The sequence below is a fragment of the Neophocaena asiaeorientalis genome, unplaced genomic scaffold, assembly GCF_003031525.2.
Source record: "Neophocaena asiaeorientalis asiaeorientalis breed wild unplaced genomic scaffold, Neophocaena_asiaeorientalis_V1.1 scaffold159, whole genome shotgun sequence".
NCBI classification, from domain to species: Eukaryota; Metazoa; Chordata; class Mammalia; order Artiodactyla; family Phocoenidae; genus Neophocaena; species Neophocaena asiaeorientalis.
In genome coordinates, this window is record NW_020175085.1 from 724,212 (window position 1) to 742,573 (window position 18,362).

Consider the following 18,362-nt stretch of genomic DNA (forward strand, 5'->3'; position numbering starts at 1 on the left):
AGTTTGCAGTGCCTGTTCCCATGTTTGGATCTCAAAACTTCAAAGGTTGTAAACCAACAAGCTAGTTCTATAAAACGTTTTCATAAATTCACCCAATAAACACAACTGTGATAATACAATATTAAGACTTTTGGGCACACATCTGATTATGTAATGGTGACGTGGTTGACTATTTACACAGCCAGAAGTATTTTAAAAGTCTTCCTCCCTTTGATTAATCTCAAAATAGGTTTATATAATTATAATCCCTAGAAAGTTCAGTTTACTCCTTTGTTTATTAAAAAAAAATCAGAAAATAGGCAAGGGCTGCTTCATTGTCTGGTTTAACTTTTGTAAGCTCTTTGCCCATATACTAAATCCAGGGTAACACATCGTTCCGTCCACCAACTGAGAACTATCTTGTGTGAGCATATGTATTTAACTGAAGAATTGGATGGAAATGGGGTTTGTGGAAGCTAATAGATCTCTGCTAATCTGGTCTTTGAGATGGAGAACTTGCAGGGAGAATAGCGTCCTGGCGGGCTCTGAATGGCTGACCCATTGCAGACTCTACCACCTCCTGGACGTTCGTTCCCTGCATGGAGCCCCCCACTTCCATCTCCACATCCCACGTGTGTGTCTGGGGCTCTGCGATCACTCCTCTGCCACTGACCTCTTGGAACAGAGAGCTCCACTGAGAGAATTGTTCTTCTTCATACCAACACTGAAACTCACTCTTAGAAGTCCTAGTATAGCTGGTAATTTCTACGAGTTTTCATAGAGTACACAACTTTTGGGGGATGCTACGACCATGATGTAAGAGGTTATCACAGTAACACCGGCCCTGATCTCATCGGCTGTTGCACTATGGAAGCTGATCTGTGTTTTGGACTAACTGCCCTTCCACAGCCCTCAGGATTAGAACACTCAATTGAACTTCTCGAAGAAAGAGCCCAGGGTGGAGTCAACGGAAGACCCTTCAATGAGCATGTCCAAAGCACATGGTGGTGGTGAGACTGCATGACTGGGGGTCAGGTTGTCACCTGTTGTTGTGAGATCAGTTGTAGAGATAATGTCTTTTGCAGGGGTCGGAGAGGATGATGTAGTGGACGCATTGAACACATCTGCAAGGAAATGAACAGAGGGTCACGGTTAATGAGTTTGTCATATTGAGAGTCGAGGGGAAAACTCTTTAGCAAAGATGATTTCTTAACTGAATCTTTGCTAGAGGCTTCCTCCTCGTTTGAATTGACACTTGCTTGTTTTTAAAATAAGAAAGTGAGTCAAAGATTTGTCTACACGTGGCCCTTTAAGATGACTAAGAGTGCAAACAATTGGAGCTAGACATTGTATACGTTGAGAAGAAACTATTCATTCCTTAGTATAATTCTGACATGTGCAGTCTCCCTCAAACTACCTCTCATCCTGTTACGGCTATCCTTATTTTAATTACTAACAAGGATACCCGTTACCCTTTTGTACTAGTCAGTTCATACCAGACTTTTTACGTATTCCGTCTTCCTATCAATCCTATGAAATGAGTATTATTATACCCATTTTTACAGAAAGAAAAATTGACACACAGTCTAAGTAACTTGTCCTAAAGTCAACTAGAAAGTTGAAGAGGCTGTATTTGATCTCAGGGCTATAGGACATTAAAGTTTGTTATCTTTCTTCTTCACCATGAACTTTTATAATATAAATAATAAAATAAAATATGCCCATAGAAAGCTTACTGGTAAGGTTTTTTTTACTAATTTAGTATCACTGTATGAAAATTTGTAAAACAGCAAACCCACAGTCATATTTGGTGTGAAATAAAAGAGGCGCATGACAGTTTTCACGTTTCCATTTCATCATCCAGAACCTAAAACACCTAGAGCATCACGGTCAAACCTGAGGCATTGTCTTGGGTGGTCGAGTTGGAGATGTGTGGAGGTGAGGCAGCGGGACTGCTGTGTGCAGGGCTGAGAGTGGTTACTGGTGAGAAAGATGTGTCTGCAGGCAAGGTGCTCGGTGCAGTCCTCTCTCCTGGAGCCCCTGTAATCACAAAGACCATCAGCCTTCCTGCCCCACAAGGGCAGGGGCCACACAGCCCACAGAGGCATGTTTATTAATAGAGGCTAAGGCCAGGGCTTTCCTAGTGGTGCAGGGGTTAAGAACCTGCCTGCCAAGGCAGGGGGCACGGGTTTGTACCCTGGTCCAGGAAGATCCCACATGCCACGGAGCAATGAAGCCCATGCACCACAACTACTGAGCCTGCACTCTAGAGCCCACGAGCTACAACTACTGAGCCCACATGCCACAACTACTGAAGCCCATGCACCACAACTACTGAGCCCATGCTCCACAACTACTGAGCCTGTGCTCTAGAGCCCGCGAGCCACAACTACTGAGGCCACATGCCACAACAACTGAGCCCATGTGCCACAACTACTGAGCCCACGTGCCACAACTACTGAAGCCCACGCACCTAGAGCCTGAGCTCCGCAACAGGAGAAGCCACTGCAATGAGAAGCCAACGCACCGCAACGAAGTGTAGCCCCCCGTTCGCTGGCAGCTAGAGAAAGCCCGCGCTCAGCAACGAAGACCCAAGGTAGCCAAAAATAAATTTAAAAAAAAATCACTTTAGAAGCTAAGGCCGGGCAGTAAACATTCAAGCACTCCTGCTACCTCACAACCTACGCGTCTACAAAATGGGATGAAAAATAACACGGCTTATGGGAGAGATGAGTTTAAGGGCAGACACCTCAGAACCTATGCAGCTTTGGCACCACAGCACACATTTTAAAAGTATCTGGGACCTCGGGAGAAAGCCTGGACTGCCCAGGGAGGCCAAGCCTCCTGGCGGGGGGCTGCCTTAGGCAATACTGAAAATGCACAGAGTGGGTGCCGCTGGCTGGCGCAGGGACCACAGAGATGGACGTGAGCTCTGAGGGCAAAAGGCTGCTGCAGTGAGGTTACCACAAGAGGAACTGCCGCCCACCCCTGCCAAGCGCCGTGGGCGAGGTGCACCTCTCTGGGGAGGGATCCCTGGGTGCAGGTGCTTCCTTCCGATTTTCTGAAAATAAAGCTGAAGGGGATCCCGCCTGTGCAGTTGCTGAACTGGGGGATTGTTTTCCTTCCAGCTGAAGGTCAACATACTACCTTCACTATGGAGGCTCCCCTTGCCAGGAAAAAGCAAACTGGTTTAGAGCCCAGGAACTTCCCATTATATTGACAGCATCCCCTTCATTTCCAATTACAGATGAGCTAGTGGGTATAGAATCAAGGGTTGTCGCCGATAAAAGCCCACACTGTATTTGGTTAGGACTTTTCATTGTCAAGGTTCAAAGCACCCACCCCATGTCACATCTTTCCTCCCACGCGCAGACACCACACCCAGAATCACAGCACAAGGGAGCAACGTGTATTCACTGGGTGCCAACTATACGCCTAGCACTATGCTAGTGGTCCTGGCAGAAGCAAAAGAAATAGGGCTAGCTCCTAGTTGAGCTTTGTGTGGTTATTTCACTGTCACAATCCCTGGGGTCACCGGTTCAATGGTATGAGGTGGGTCCTGCATCTGCAGTCAGATGCTCAGTGTTTCAGCCGAGTGACACACGCATGCGCATCCCCCGGATGGCTCTGACGCGAGCCCTCAGGCACCCTCCAGTCACACACATCCATGCCACTAGGACCGAACATGCATCTGCTAAATTTTCAGTTTGGGTTCTCAGCTCAGTCTTCAAATACCACTGAACCCCAAATTTAGCTAAACCACGGAACAGGACGAATAGCTTAAACATCAGTTCTTCAGGTCGGGATCCTCCCACAGAACCAGGAGAAGAGGAGAAGATGCATTTTTTTAATCCTTTAAAAAAAAATGGTAGGCACACAACTGGCCCTCTGCAAACTTTGAAATCAGCTAGGCTTGGCTTTAGCCTTCCTCCACATTTTTTTCTACTCCTCGCTTCACTAGTTCATTCTCTCTGCCCCTCCCCAAGGTCCCTGGTCCTCATGCCATGCTGAGGTCTCCCACCCTCACCCTCTGCACATCCCTGACCTTCCCTCTTCATAGGAAAACTACGTTCCCTGGTTTAGTAATCTCAGCGATGGCTTAGGAATGGCAATTACAATTTGAATGAGGTTAATTAATCCTAATAGATGTTTAATTAGTGGAATTAGCCACTGGGGGAGGAAGAAGTCCTTGATGGGGCAAAGCAGACTAAACTGTGTGACGACCAGCCTCCCATGTCAACCCTCCTTAGCTTTTTCCCAGATCCTTCCCATCCACAACTTCCGTGGATTTGCTAAAATCTCCAGATCTTTTTACTGCTGTTCCCATGGCAGCCAGAGTGAGTGAAATGGGGCAGGGAGACGAGGGCAGCTCTTTCCCCAGCTGTTTAAGCTTCCTGGATTGCCTGTCATGATTTTTATGCTGAAGGAGCAGTTTTAATATTTCAAAATAATAATTATTCTATCTGATACACTTGGCTTCCTCGTTGGAGCCATACTTAAAGCAAGGCCACTTCACTGCCAGGCTCCCCATTCATATCTTTAATTTTCAGGCACTCAGGTCACTAAGTGTATACATGTGGCTGTGTGCATTTGCAACCTGAGAAACATGCTTGTTTTTTAGGGTAAAAAGGGGCACCGTGAGCTGATTAGACACCAGTTTTGGAAAGACCAGGGAGAGGATATTTTGCAGTTTTTATAAATAGAGATGCTGAACTGAAAGAATCTTGATGTTTGAATGGAAAATATGAGCATCCATGTTTTTTTCATTCTTTTAAAACCGATGTATTTGTGGTTATAACTTCTCAGTGCCCTTTATTGATAATGTACACCACCTACTCTTCACTGTTTTGTTTAGGTAGGAGGTCTTTAAGGAAAGAATCTGTGCATATATTCTTTATTACTAGCAAGAAGTTTTCACTGCAGAATTATACTTGCCTAAAATATAAACAAACATATAAAGCCCTGACTAACCCCCTGAACAGGTCTTTCCTGTATTCTCATAATTCTCATTCTTTATCAATTCATCACTAATACAAGGACCTTTGTTAGGTGCCCTCTTGGAATAGGGGTGACTATGAAAGTTTGAAATTCCAAATCCATCCACCAGCAAATGCTACACGTGGAACAGTGGTTAGAGTCCCTCACTCCGCACTTAGACGGTGTTCATGTGCTCTTTGTATTTGCACAAGTCTGAAGGAGCCGCAAACTGGACTTGACATTCCTGCCTAGAGCTGGGGTGAGTGCAGAGAGGCACCCGCGGGTCTGCAGGAGACGGCAGGTGAGGCGTCTGGGCTGGTTAACCTCTAAGGTAGGAAAGCGAGATCATTATATCAATATCTCCCCATGGCAGGCGAAAATTTTAAATACCAGGAAGTTATAAGGAGCAAACTGTTATTATAGTTTACCAAACTGTGAAATGGCCCAGTCTGTTCAAGTGCAAGTCTGCTCGTCTTTAAGTTCACCTGCCAGAAGCACCCGTGTGCTCGTTTACACATCTCGGAGCCTGTCTGGGTTGATGCAGCCATAGATGGCTCATGTTTCCAGGTGGCTTTTGTGACTTTCGGGTCACTATGAGCTTTTGGAATTCTCCATCAACTCCACAACTGAAAGTGAGGACATTTCTTTGTAGGCAGAATAAGCAAAGAATCCCCCAATATACAAGAATCTCTTACACGAGGAAAAGACCAGAAAAATGTGCGAGAGATGTGAGAGACAATGGCCAAATAGTATATGCAATGATGCTCATTATTATGAAAAAAAGTTTAATGTAAATCAAAGCATAAATCAAAATGAAAAATGTTTATCATACTGACAGAGTTTTAAAAGATTGATAATAGCTAGTATCAGAAGTGATACGAGGAAACACACACTCACAGAATTATATGCTGAGAGTCTGGAAGATAGACAACTTTTTAAGGAACAGTGTTTGGGGAGAGTGTATTTTCATTGTGTGTGTGTGTGTGTGTGTGTGTGTGTGTGTGTGTGTGTAATGCTTCTATAATGCTGTTTTGCAACATGCATACATTAATTTTATAGAGATAATATTACAAAATTAAATTTAGTGTTATGTATGTGAATGTTTATTGTAATAATTTTTTAATTTTTGAAATGGTGTATATTATACTGTTACAAAAATGGATTGAGGCATAGTTTTCCCTTTCATATATTAGTAAGCAAGAAAAATTTGATTACATTCCATTCCACAGTACAAATCAATCATAAACATAAAGTAAATAACACCTATAGGTTTTAGCCCAGTAGAGAATTGAAATATCACCAATATTATTTTCCAGAAAAAAAAATGTGTTGTATTGTTTGAAAGCATAAGAAATTTTCCGAGCTAATTTTATCACTAGTATTACTGAGCCAGAGCGAGTTAGTATTTTTAAATAATTCATCCATATGTCCAATCTATTTCATTTTAAACCTTTTTTTCTCGCACTTTGCTTCATATGTAAATCTCTGGCTTTAACGTTTTCAGGGGAAAAAAATTGGGGAAATAAAAAGGTAGGAACGTTGTATGTGTGTATTTGTGCATGTGAGGTGAAATGTGGAAGCTTTGAAATAGAAAACTCTGTGTGATGTTATTCAGTCAATAAAAAAGTTTAGCATGAAAAGTTCTACGTAGCCATCAGTTCCCTCATCCTCACATTCCTTTTGTCAAAAGGAATTCCGACACTTGCAATGTTTAGATAGGTCCCAGCCACCTCCGCTGCCCTATGGTAGGAGGGAAAATGGGATAAAGATTAAATATACATTACTGTAATTGATATAAAAGGCACTGAACATTTATTCAACCACTTACCACAGCCAATAAACTTCATCCGGATGGTACTCAAAACACTGCATGCACCCATCACCCAGGAATGTGATGGTGTTACCCGTGCTTGCGTTTCAAGCTAAGATTGATGACCTTATTGAACAAATATCTTAGTCTTTTTAGAACATGTCTATTAACCAGTTTGCCTCAGAAAGTGGCACACAGCACATTATTTAGGAAAAGGCAGGAACCAATCTCAGGATGGTCAGTTTATGTACCAGATACACTTGTGGACCTAACATTAAACAGAGAATGAGTGGATCAATGGTGTCCCTGGATTCTAGGAGCATCAGAGGTTTTCCCCAGCAGAAATAACTCCCATGTCACTCTGATATTTTGCTACGAACAGGACCACATCATCTTAAATTCTACCATTGGGATTCACAACCTTAATTAAATACTTTAAAAAAAAAAAAACAGTGCAAATATCACTGGAAGAAATCCAAATAGCAAAGCTGAATTATTAATCCTCAGTGTGTTTTTTAAAAAAATAATAAATTGTCTGTCTCCAATCATTTTCTGCTATTGAGGATCTGGGATTGAACCAAGAAAATTTCTACTTTGGGGTAAGAGCCGGGGAGTGTGAGACCAACAAAGACCTGAAAGAGGACATTCTGACTTCCCCGGAGCTACAGAAAACTTAGGTGAGCAGGAACCAGGAAAATGATGCAGCATGTGGGGATCAGAGGACACCGAGAACCGCCTCTGTCCCCCGTCGACACACCCTGATTTTACTTAGGGGGACTTCCCTCCCTCTCCGTCTCCCTAACAACAGGCATCATTACTTACGCCGGCCAATATTTCATGAACACCTAGATGTTCTACGTTTTACACACTTCAGTAAAATCTCACACGTAGAAACTGAACATAATTTAAACTGTTTTGATAACTTTAAAATTTAAAAAGTAAAAACAAAGAGAGACAAGTTTTTCCCTAATCCCGTCTCAGTTAAGATCGCTGCCAACCTGTCACAGCAAGAGAACTATCATTATCCCAAGAGTTCAGGGATGTTTCCGTGGTGGTACTTTCTGGGCTAGGAGGAGGCGTGGTCTCTGAGGAGTCATTTCCTCGTTCAGAGATGCTTGCGAGTGAGAATGCAGTGGTGTGAGCAGGTAAGGGATCACCTGCAGGCAGAGTAGAGGGCTCTTCTGTTGTGTTCATTCCTGTCACATTCATGGGAGATGGAGGGGGGAGAAAATAAACATGTGAGTCACACCCTGAATCGTATCATCTGAGCCGGCTAACCCCCAGCCCATTACCGCACGTACATAAATATACCTACCTATACGTGTGTATATACACACACACACACCATACAGATATGAGTTACGGTGTGTGTGTGTGTATGGGTTGTGTGTATATTTGACAATGCGTACACATGTATGCACATGCATACGTACAAATATAGATGCATCCAGAGGGACAGATGGAATATATAGACTTAGAAAGCAAGCTGCAGAACAGGGGCTAAAGGTGAAAATGGGGAAATGAGGTGAAAGCAGCTATTCCCTGCACTCTTCTCACTTCACTGGTGGATTCTCAACTGTCCAAAGCAATTGGGTTCAGAAGGATGAAACACCAGGTGTAAAAAGGATTAAAAGAAATTGTGGAAGACTGATCAACGAAGAAAAGAATAAAGAAAGATAAAGTTGGAAGGGGATTATTAGGAGGGCTAGGCATTCCAGGAGAAGAAAATGAAAGACGAGAGTTCTAGACGCACACACTGTTTTTTTTCCTTAATCAATCAAATTCAAACAAAGCAAAGACCAAGCAAAAGACTGGAAAACAAAATTCACAAACAAGTATACAGATGACCCAAGTCTACAAAAATGTTTTTTTCATGATAACCAAAGAAACACAATTTGAGATACTGATATAACTTTTTCCCCAGTTTCAGTTCACTTCAGGAAAAAGAAAACTGTGGCAAGAGAAAACTGTAGAAAGGGCATGGTGAAGTAGGTCTGTGCACAGCTGAGATGAGCACACAAATGCAAAAACCTGCCTGCAGAGCAAATGAGCACCGTGTACTAAAGGCCTTTACATTTGTGTGCTCTCTTATTCAGAAAGTGGATTTCTTTACCTCGAAGAATGCGGAAGTACACCAGTTTAAAAAAAGAAACATGTTGTTCTCTCTGAATATTAGGATTATAGAGGTGCATTTTTTTCTGAATTTTCTGTTTAAACATGTGTTTACTTCTATGAATAGCAAATTTTGTTTTGCAATATCTAATTAATAAAAAATTGAGTTATATCACACAAGCATTTTAATTAACTCAGTTCAATAAGATTGGACAAGCGAGAATAGCATAAATATGGGAAAAGGGAGAGAATGAGGGGTGAATCAGAAAAGGAGCAGAAGTGCTAAGAAGGGCAGAACTAAGAACGGAAATGGAAGATCACTGAGTAGAGAATTAAGAAATGGAAACAGAAACGACACAAGGAAGTCCCAGCTTTGTTCATTAATGTTGAAGGTGATGTGAAATCCATTTTTACTAAGTACCCGTAAAACCCATCTGAGCTGCATGGAATTGCCTCGACGTCAGTGTACACGAAAGATCACAGAACTATTCTGCGATTACAGAAATCCAAAGAGATAGGACAGCTGTTATATGTGTTCTTTTCCAAACAAAAATTCCAATCCCTAAAATTTCATAGCCTAATAACTCACAAATAAATGTTTTTATTAACAAACTTTTACCCATAATTACATGTCAACATGTTCAACTAAGTAACAAGCAAATGGTGCCTTCCTGTCTTCAGTGTCAAATCCTAAATCTAACTTTAGTGTTCTCTCATCGTTATAGTATATACTGAATAAAAGGAGGGGAGGTGGGTTGGTGGGGGAGAGGCTGGGGAGACAGGGATGGAGAGAGAAGATGGAAGGGTGGGAGGAGCTTAAAATTCTGTCCAATAACATTCATTCACATTCAACATTATAGACGACCAATTATTCGTTTATTGTTTTCAGGTTAAACTAATTTTAGTGTCAGCAAAGTTCCAATGATCCCATTTGCCTTGAGGAAACTGTTGCAACTTTATCACCCCCTCCATGCCTTTGCTAGATTTGAATTCCAAAGAGGGAAAATCACTGCAAATATCTCATATAACAGTGCTTTACTGTTTTGAAGAGTAGCATTCCTAAGGATTACTTCTAGTCAAGAGCAAATTCAATTCATGGTGTATGAAGAAAGGGTGTTTAGAGAACCACCCTCCACCTAGAAGCCTTAACATCCTTGCAGACATTCTAAAGCTCCATGCACATTCCCTCACTTCAAAAATAAGAACTGAATTTAGGATGAGAAAGCACGCTTCAGTTGCCAATTCCACATTGCCCCTGTGCTCCCACTTTGGAGAGATACTGGTTTCCACTGATCACATTCTCCTAGGCAGTATTTGGGAGAGAACGTTCTAATTTGCATTGAGGGCCACTATTTTACCTTACCTGGTTTCACCATTTGGGGGCTTGTTGTGATCGAGTCTGGGCAGAGATCAGGACACTCTCAATAAGGTGAGGGTCACTTACTGTTTTAAACCTTCAGTCCCCTTTCTACTCCCTCCCATTCCCCTTCTGCAAAAGTAACCTCTTTCTATGGTTGAGATGAATGTACTCTTCTGTAAAAGGTGGAGATGCTGAGTTGCATGTCTTTAGGTGGCATAAACCAATCACAATCTGCTATGCATCAGTGACTTTAACATATTTATAAAACCTCTCTGCCATGGTAGAGTCTCTTTAATAATCCACTTCTCAGAATATTTTGAATGTGCCTCATTAGAACTGTGCATTATAATTGTTAAATCAGGGTTATCTTAAGGGCTTTACTTATCTTCTTAATGCATAATGTCAACCATATGATTAATCAGGACATCAATAATATATTTTCAATAACAATATCATTTAAGTGGTGTCATTTATTTTTAGCCAGATCTAATTTTTCTTTCTTCTTTGACACTTCATATATATGAATTTATTGTCAGCATCTTCATTGCTTAAATGTGTCTCAGGATTAGGACACTTGTTAAGACAATTCAGTTGTACAATCGAATTTAGAAACGATTATTACAAAATATCTCAATATTGTCAAAACTTTTCTCTTGCAGGAATTTATATAGATATATAAAGTTACGTTTAGAATTCTAATTTCTCATATAGTTCCTTAAGTATGAAGTTTTGCAATCTAACTAAAATGAATTGATTTATTTATAGTGGTAAAATTTAAAAAGAGATCGGAAACCTGCTATGTGATTTACTGTCAGGTGTAAGAAAAGTTATAATTTATACACAATAATACATCTACAAATAAAAATATGTTCAGGTAGTTATCAAAGTTTATATCTTACAAGCAGGAATGTTAAGAACAAGAGAATGTCAAGGACTATTCATGATTATAAAGTTGTCCTTACAAAACGATTTCCCAAGAAAATAATAGAAAATTCTATCAATGTTAAATATATTAACTTGGCAAGAATAAGCAAAATGTAAATACCTTGAGTGGAAGTAAAGGCGCCTTGTCCTGCAAAAAGGAAAACAAACATCTCTTAGAAAGTTTCAAACTTCATACATACATATGTAAATATAAGTTAGATTTATGTGTATATCTATATATGTATATACAAACAGCATCCCTATGTTAATTCACATTCACAAAGTGACAATTTTCAGTACATTTTACCCCAGTGAAACCATAGTCCTTCTCTTAATATCATGCTTACAAAGCCCAAGTATGTCAAAACTATGCTATTAGTTTTTGAATTCTCAGGTAAAATAAAAATAATGGAAAAAAAGGAGAGCTTTGGAATTAATTTCAAGTCTGCAAAAAACTTTGAAAAGACTTCTGGAAAAATTTTCCCAAATGCATTCCTTTATTGAGATGATGATTATTGATTGAGTACTTACTATATTCTAGATATTATGCCACATTCTAGGATAAAATATGATCGAGTTATAGAAATTCTCTGCCCCCAGTGAGCTTAGTTCAATGTGAGATATAGAACAAAAAAAAGAAAAGAGAGAAAGAAGGAAGGAAGGAGGAAGGAAGGAAGGAAGAAAGAGAAAGAAGAAAGAAAGAAAGAAAGAAAGAAGGAAGGAAGGAAGGAAGGAAGGAAGGAAGGAAGGAAAGAAAGAAACAAAGAAAGAAAGAAAGAAAAAGAAAGAAAGAAGGAAGGAAGGAGGAAGGAAGGAAGAAAGAGAGACAAAAAGAGAAAGAAGGAAGGAAAGAAAGAAAGAAAGAAAAGAAAAGGAAGAAAGCCATACAGTGTGATGACAGATGAGAAGAAATGTGATACAGAAACAAATATGAGGATCACCTAATTCAGACTCCCAGGGTTGGTGTCTGGCTGGTGGATGAGGTGTTAGAGAGGGCTTCGTGGGTACATTTAGTCTGTGACCTAAAGGATTATGGACAGCTACCTTAGTCCTAGAATAAGAAGAAGTTGGGATTTATCCTGCAGGCTTTAGCCATCAGCAAGAGGTGTTAAGGGGAGGTCTAATGGAGAAGCATTTCAATTTTCGATCAGTCTTGTTATGAAATGGAAGATAGATTATGAGAAGGCAAAGCTGGGAACAGGAAAATGAGGAGACTTAAAGAAAAGCATATGAGAAGGATGATGTCCTACGTGAGGAAAATGGTACCCACAACTCAAAAAAAAACAATGGGATTCATGAAACACTTAGGAAGTAGTCATCAAGGTTTTGTAAAGCTTTGAATGCAAGAAGGAGGAGGAATAATTGGAAAGACACTCAAGTTGGTAACTGAACATCTTAGTGAACTGCAGTAGGGAGACTGTGGATGCTTTCATTGAGTGAAAGAAGAAAGGAAAGCAGGTGGGAGGGGAGCATCTGATACGCCTGAGACTTCTGTGTGAAAACGCTTAGCAGCGCTATCTGTGGAGGTGAGCAGCTCAGGCTATACATCTGGGCTGAGCTGCAGATCAGCATGTGGACAGATATTACAGCTGTGGAGGTGACGATTCCAAGTCATATAAAAGAGGAGCATCCAGGATAGAACCCTAAAGGTTAATATTGAAGGAGAGCCCAGCAAAGGCGACCTAACATTCCATGCAGTGGAGAGACCGAAGTCAACAAGACTTCAGAGCAAGGGTTGTTTCAAGAAGGAAATGATTGAACTAAGACGAGTACTAACATGGGTCACTGGATTGATCACTAGGGTCTGTGGGAATGATGGGAAAACCGGCTTTATTGGCGTGATGGGAACTGGATTCCATCCACATCGAGCAAGACGTGGATCCATCCGCCATCTTAGTAAGAGACAATTAAATAAAGAGATCATAAAGTTCTCCCCCAAATGACAGTCAACTCACCTTGTGAAAGGGCAGCAAGCAGCAGATGGAAGTATGGGTGCGTGAGTATTTAAGGTACTTCCTGCCTTGAGATTTTATTTTCTGAGAATAAACTGATCTGAAAAAACTCTCTCCCCTCAGAAGCACCATCAGAGGTATATGACCCAGTATTCTTCAATCACATTTCCTGGCTTATTCCTCAAAATAAAATGTATTTTTGTATTTTATATATGTATATGTAAAATATATATTATATAAATATGTGTAATTAAAATATATTTTTAAAAATATATAAAATACTTTCTTATTTTCTTATTATAGTTCTCTATGTTTTCTTCCTTTTCTTTAAATTTATTTTATTGAAGTATAGTTGATTCTACTTTTTCTTAACCATTCATACTTAATATTGTTTTAAATTTATATTATTTGCATTTTTGTCCCTCCTCTTTAGTCAGCTTTTATCTTTCTATCCCATAATATAAAATGACTTTTTAAAAGTTTTTTTTAAAGTTTTTATCTTCCTGTTAATACTCTTCCCTTTCCTCTCATTTATTCTTATTTCCTTCTAAATAAAGTTCTTAGAATTGTGTTGATTTGTAAAAAAAAAAAAAAGTAATAAGAGCAATAAAATATCAGCCTATCAGTAACTAATGTCTTGTGTTTTAAGTGAAGAAAAAATAGCCCTCGTGGAAATTGTTCATAAAGAATTCAGCATATTGCCACATTCAAAATATTCAAGTTAGTTTAAGTGTATGAACACATTTCATAGAATACACCCCTCTTCTTCATCTGAGAAATCTATAAGGTTTTAAGTATCTAAAGCTATTTTGATGTGCCGCTTCTCGGTATAAACACTTAAATCCTTGGAACTTCAGACAAGTTCACTTGATTCAGTCAGGTCCAAGAAAGATGTATCGTTTTGCTGGCATGCTATTAGTGGCTGCTTTTGAACATGACAAAGGTATAGTCCTTTTCCCTGGAAAAGCTCATAACCCATAAGACATAGAGATAGAGATTTAATCTTCAGTGGTCTGCACAGACATTTAAGTCATAGATGTACTTCATTATGACTAAAATAAAATCCCGTCCACCTGAGGTCAGCAAGAATCACACAAGATGAGGATGGTGAAGAAGAGAAGAAGCTTTGGCTACATAGCAAAGAGTCTTGCGCATAATACGTGGTCCACAAGTCATTACTGAATGATTCTGAGCATGAGTAAATGCAAGGGAGAAATCAGACCTGAAAACAACAGCTTTGGGACAAAAGCCAAGAGCGAACATTAGAGACTAGGTGAGGAGACTGAATGTTGTCCTGAGTGATGGAATCAATTAATATAGAGGAAAAATCAAATAGTAGATTTGATGACAAAGAGAAATCTTAATGGTACCCATACTAGCTCCATCACTAATTCCACAGACCACTCTAATCTATTGCTCTGATCTATTAATTTTTTGCCACTAAAATACGTAACACAAATGACATAGAGCATTTTATAACAAGGAATTATAATTTATCACATATTTATTGTGGACATGAGACAAGAAATGATGGCACAACAAGGAAGCTATTTCTTTTTCACCTAAGAACTATGAATACTAGAATAAATATGCTAGAAATGTTTCCAACCAGTAGACCACTTATCAGGCCACATTTGTGTCAAATGCCCCAGTGATACTCATTTAATTCCAACTGGTTTGAAAGCAATGCATTTCTTTAAAGGAAATAGACGATGTTCAGTATTTTAGTCTAAGTTTGGAAAAGGAGAGCAAGGTAAGTTACCAAAATGAAGAAGACAGTTACTAGGGATTTGTCTTTTTTGAAGAACATTTCAGAAATAATATTTTATTACTAATTGCTAATGTGTATTGAGTGTTTACTGGGTACCAGGCAGTACGCTAAGCCTTTTGCTTGTATTTTCTTTCTGAGGCATCAAAGCAACCCTCAGGAGCTCAGAGAAGACGGATGCCTTGACCAAGCTCTCAGGGCTGGTCCAGGCTAGCCAGGGCTTGACCCTGAGCCCGTCTGACTCCGCAGGCCATCTCTCCACCCTCCGGCATCCTGCTTTCCCCATCAACTTGGCCCTCTAGCCTTTCTCTCCATTTGACCTTTCAGCCAGGAAATTCTTTTAGCCAGTGTTTTAGGTTCCATAGAGGTCAGTGTTTATGAAAAGCTCAGAAGCTGAGTAAAAAAGCATCTTAATCAGAATCGGACCTCAGAGTAAATGACTCATAGTGTTATGAAGGCTAAAATAAACTTGACCCTAAATATAGATGTTCAGACTAAATTATAGTTTGCTAAGTGAATGCTCTCTGTATGGTACAGACCAATATCAGAAAATTCAGTGGTGTGTCAATTTAACTTACTACAGGATATTATTTTGACAGGAAAGGCAACCAAACAACAGTAACATCAAAAGAATTACAACTCACACATCTCTTGTTTAGCTGTGAAGAGGCTTCTGGAGCTTGGGAATAGAATAATAACATATCTGTATATCTATACATCTATAAGTTATCTATCTGTACCTATATCTACATATTTCTGGTCTAATCATGGTCTCATATCTAACATTTCCCCAAATCCTTTAACCTTCAATGCAACAAAATTCAGCATCCATGGAACACAACATAATATCTAAACATTGATCACACTTCCTTTCTTCTCTGTTCCTGTTTACTTCCCATAAAGGCTTCTCAAATTGAATATGCATTTTCTTTTCTATCCATTTATCTCAGAAGCTGATTCTAAATTTGTCCGCTCAGTGATTTTTAGTGTATTAAAACACAGATGCTTATGTTTTATTTCATTTTTTTATAGAGTATTACACACACACACACACACAGAGCCTTCTATCTTTTTGAAAGAAAATTCCAAGCCCTCGGCAACACAGTTTATACTCAGTGTAAGACTAAAACCGCTTGTTCTCATGGTCACAAAGTCCCTATAAGCAGATTTGCAGTCCCTGTAACACTTTTAGTCAACATGATAAATCATGTGAAAATTATTTAAGCACTCAAAATATAGGATAGAAGCACTTGAAAATAAAATTTTACAAAGGTAAGCCATTCCCAAATTTAAGCCAACATTTTTAAGAAAATATTCAGGTACTACAGCAATGTAACTGGAAATGACACTTTCATTTCAATAAGCTATATCCACTAGACTACATACATTTTTTAAAAATATTTCAATTAGTTTTTAAAACATCAAAAAATTAACTACAATTCGGAAAGTAGGAACACATATAAAGACAATCTACATGAAATAGACTAGTTATAAATCTAAGTAATATCTAAAAGACATATCCAGCCCCCAAATAATGTGCTGAGCTTTATATTAATGTGCACTGACAAATACTTCTGCAGAGGCTGTCTCTCCACACAAGATAAAGTAGCGGATGGGAATTCCCTGGTGGTCCAATGGTTAGGACTCCCCGCCCTCACTGCCGAGGACCCAGGTTCAATCCCTGATCAGGGAACTAAGATCCCACAAGCCCCGAGGTCTGGCGAAAAATAAACAAAAACAAACAAACAAAAACATGATAAAGTAGAGGATGGGTGAAGTTACTTAAATATTTAGAGGAGACAATATTACCATATGTCTGCATAATTTGTCAATGTCTCATCACGTTTTGTAATTCTTCAAGTGTCCGTTGCATTTCAGACATTATCAGAACGTTAGCAAAATCATAGACAGAAGGGACTGTGCTGAATTCTCATCACCAAACAGGAAGACCTGATGAGACGGGTTGTATGAGGTATTTAACTATGTCACGATCTACCCACTTGGCTGCTGGGTTTGGTCACAGAGGGATCTGCTCGGCCAGCAGAGTTAATCTGGTTATGCCTGTTGCCTGATGTAGGTGGACAGCCCTGCTGTCTTTATACCCAAGTTTATGTATGACTAGAAAGCAGTCATCTACTGATAGTGGAGTCAAATAGACCTGTAAAAGCAAATAAAACATCTACCTAAAGCACTTAATAACTATGTACAATAAACACTTATTTAAAATTAGGAGATTGTGTTAATATAAATAGCATTACAATATGTGTAGACATTATATGCGAACAATGCTGTGAGGGTGTGGAAAACAGGTAAAGAAAAATATGTGAAATAGTGGCAGGAATTAGGAGGTCACAGGCTTAGGGTGTGACAGTAAAGAGAAGGTGTCAGGATTTCTCAAAGTGTGAACGGCATTGAATGGTCTCTTAGATTCTACACACACATCACATCCAATAAATATAATAAAAGAGAGCACTGTTATATACCTTGTGTTTCTATATATTATCCTTTGACTTTTACTCCTCTGGGGATAATATTTTCTACACCATATTTTAATATACGTTAAGTGCCTGTTTTCATTATTTAGACAAAGGACTATTTATAAATCTTCCAGTAGGTGGCACCATAGCACCAAAAATCTGCAAATCATTTCCCAGCGTTATAATCCTGCTGTTGTGAATCACCCATGGAATTGACTAGGTACATTAAACAAATGAAAATGTAGTTAACAGACCACTTGATCTTCAGAGCTGTGTTATTCTAACACGTGTCTTGTTATTGAATTTACCTTTCCCAATATGTTTCTTTTACAACTCAAAATGTTCAAGTGATTGCAAATCAAAGCTACCTTGAAGTTGCACCCCTAAGTCCCCGATCAGAGATTTCAGCAAAAACTAGGAATCAATTGAGTGAAAATGACATTTCAAAAGACATGCTTGGGCTTTGAATACCAACTGTTCCCATCACCACCCACCACCCTGACCCCCCACTTCCTCAGAAGGAATGGAACACCATTTCCAAAGAGAATTAAATCTGTCTAGTTCAGCAAATCTGAGAAAAGTACAAGGACAGAAGGGTGAAACAGAAGAGATGAAATAAATGCTGATTTTCAGCATCCAGCCTAAAATGAATGGTCTCATGGCTTGAAGGCTGAGAATGCACACCTGACCTCCATAAACATAAAGGCAATACAAAAATGCAAAAAGCAAATCAAGACAAAAAACGCAGTTCAACTAAAACAGATATGTATGGTTTTCCTTGCTTACTAAGGCAGGATAATAATAAAGCAGATAAATAAAAATAAAAGGATTCTACCTTTACTTATTCTGTAAATGTGATATATGGTCCACAAACAGCAAATCCAATAAATGCATGAAATTACTAAGCACCTGTGGAGTAAGTCCTTTGTGCAAATGACAAACAAAGCGTTAGCTGGATTTCAGAGAATCATAGGGAGTAGTCTTTCCTTCCCTCCACCAGTAA

At 39.4% G+C, this 18,362-nt stretch overlaps 1 protein-coding gene across 6 annotated transcripts in view; it reads right to left on the reverse strand.

Moving 5' to 3' along the window:
• PTPRC (protein tyrosine phosphatase receptor type C) overlaps window positions 1–18,362 on the reverse strand; it is a 123,433-nt gene that overhangs the window by 57,109 nt on the left and 47,962 nt on the right. For 3 of the 6 annotated variants that reach the window (XM_024764217.1, XM_024764216.1, XM_024764215.1), the window contains exons 3-6: window positions 11,284–11,310; window positions 7,765–7,962; window positions 1,876–2,019; window positions 1,023–1,103 (exon numbers count right to left, since the gene is read on the reverse strand). In XM_024764217.1, coding sequence (XP_024619985.1) covers window positions 1,023–1,103; window positions 1,876–2,019; window positions 7,765–7,962; window positions 11,284–11,310 — 450 coding nt within the window. The remainder of the gene's footprint in view (window positions 1–1,022; window positions 1,104–1,875; window positions 2,020–7,764; window positions 7,963–11,283; window positions 11,311–18,362) is intronic. The other 3 variants (XM_024764220.1, XM_024764219.1, XM_024764218.1) reach the window with 2 other exon arrangements.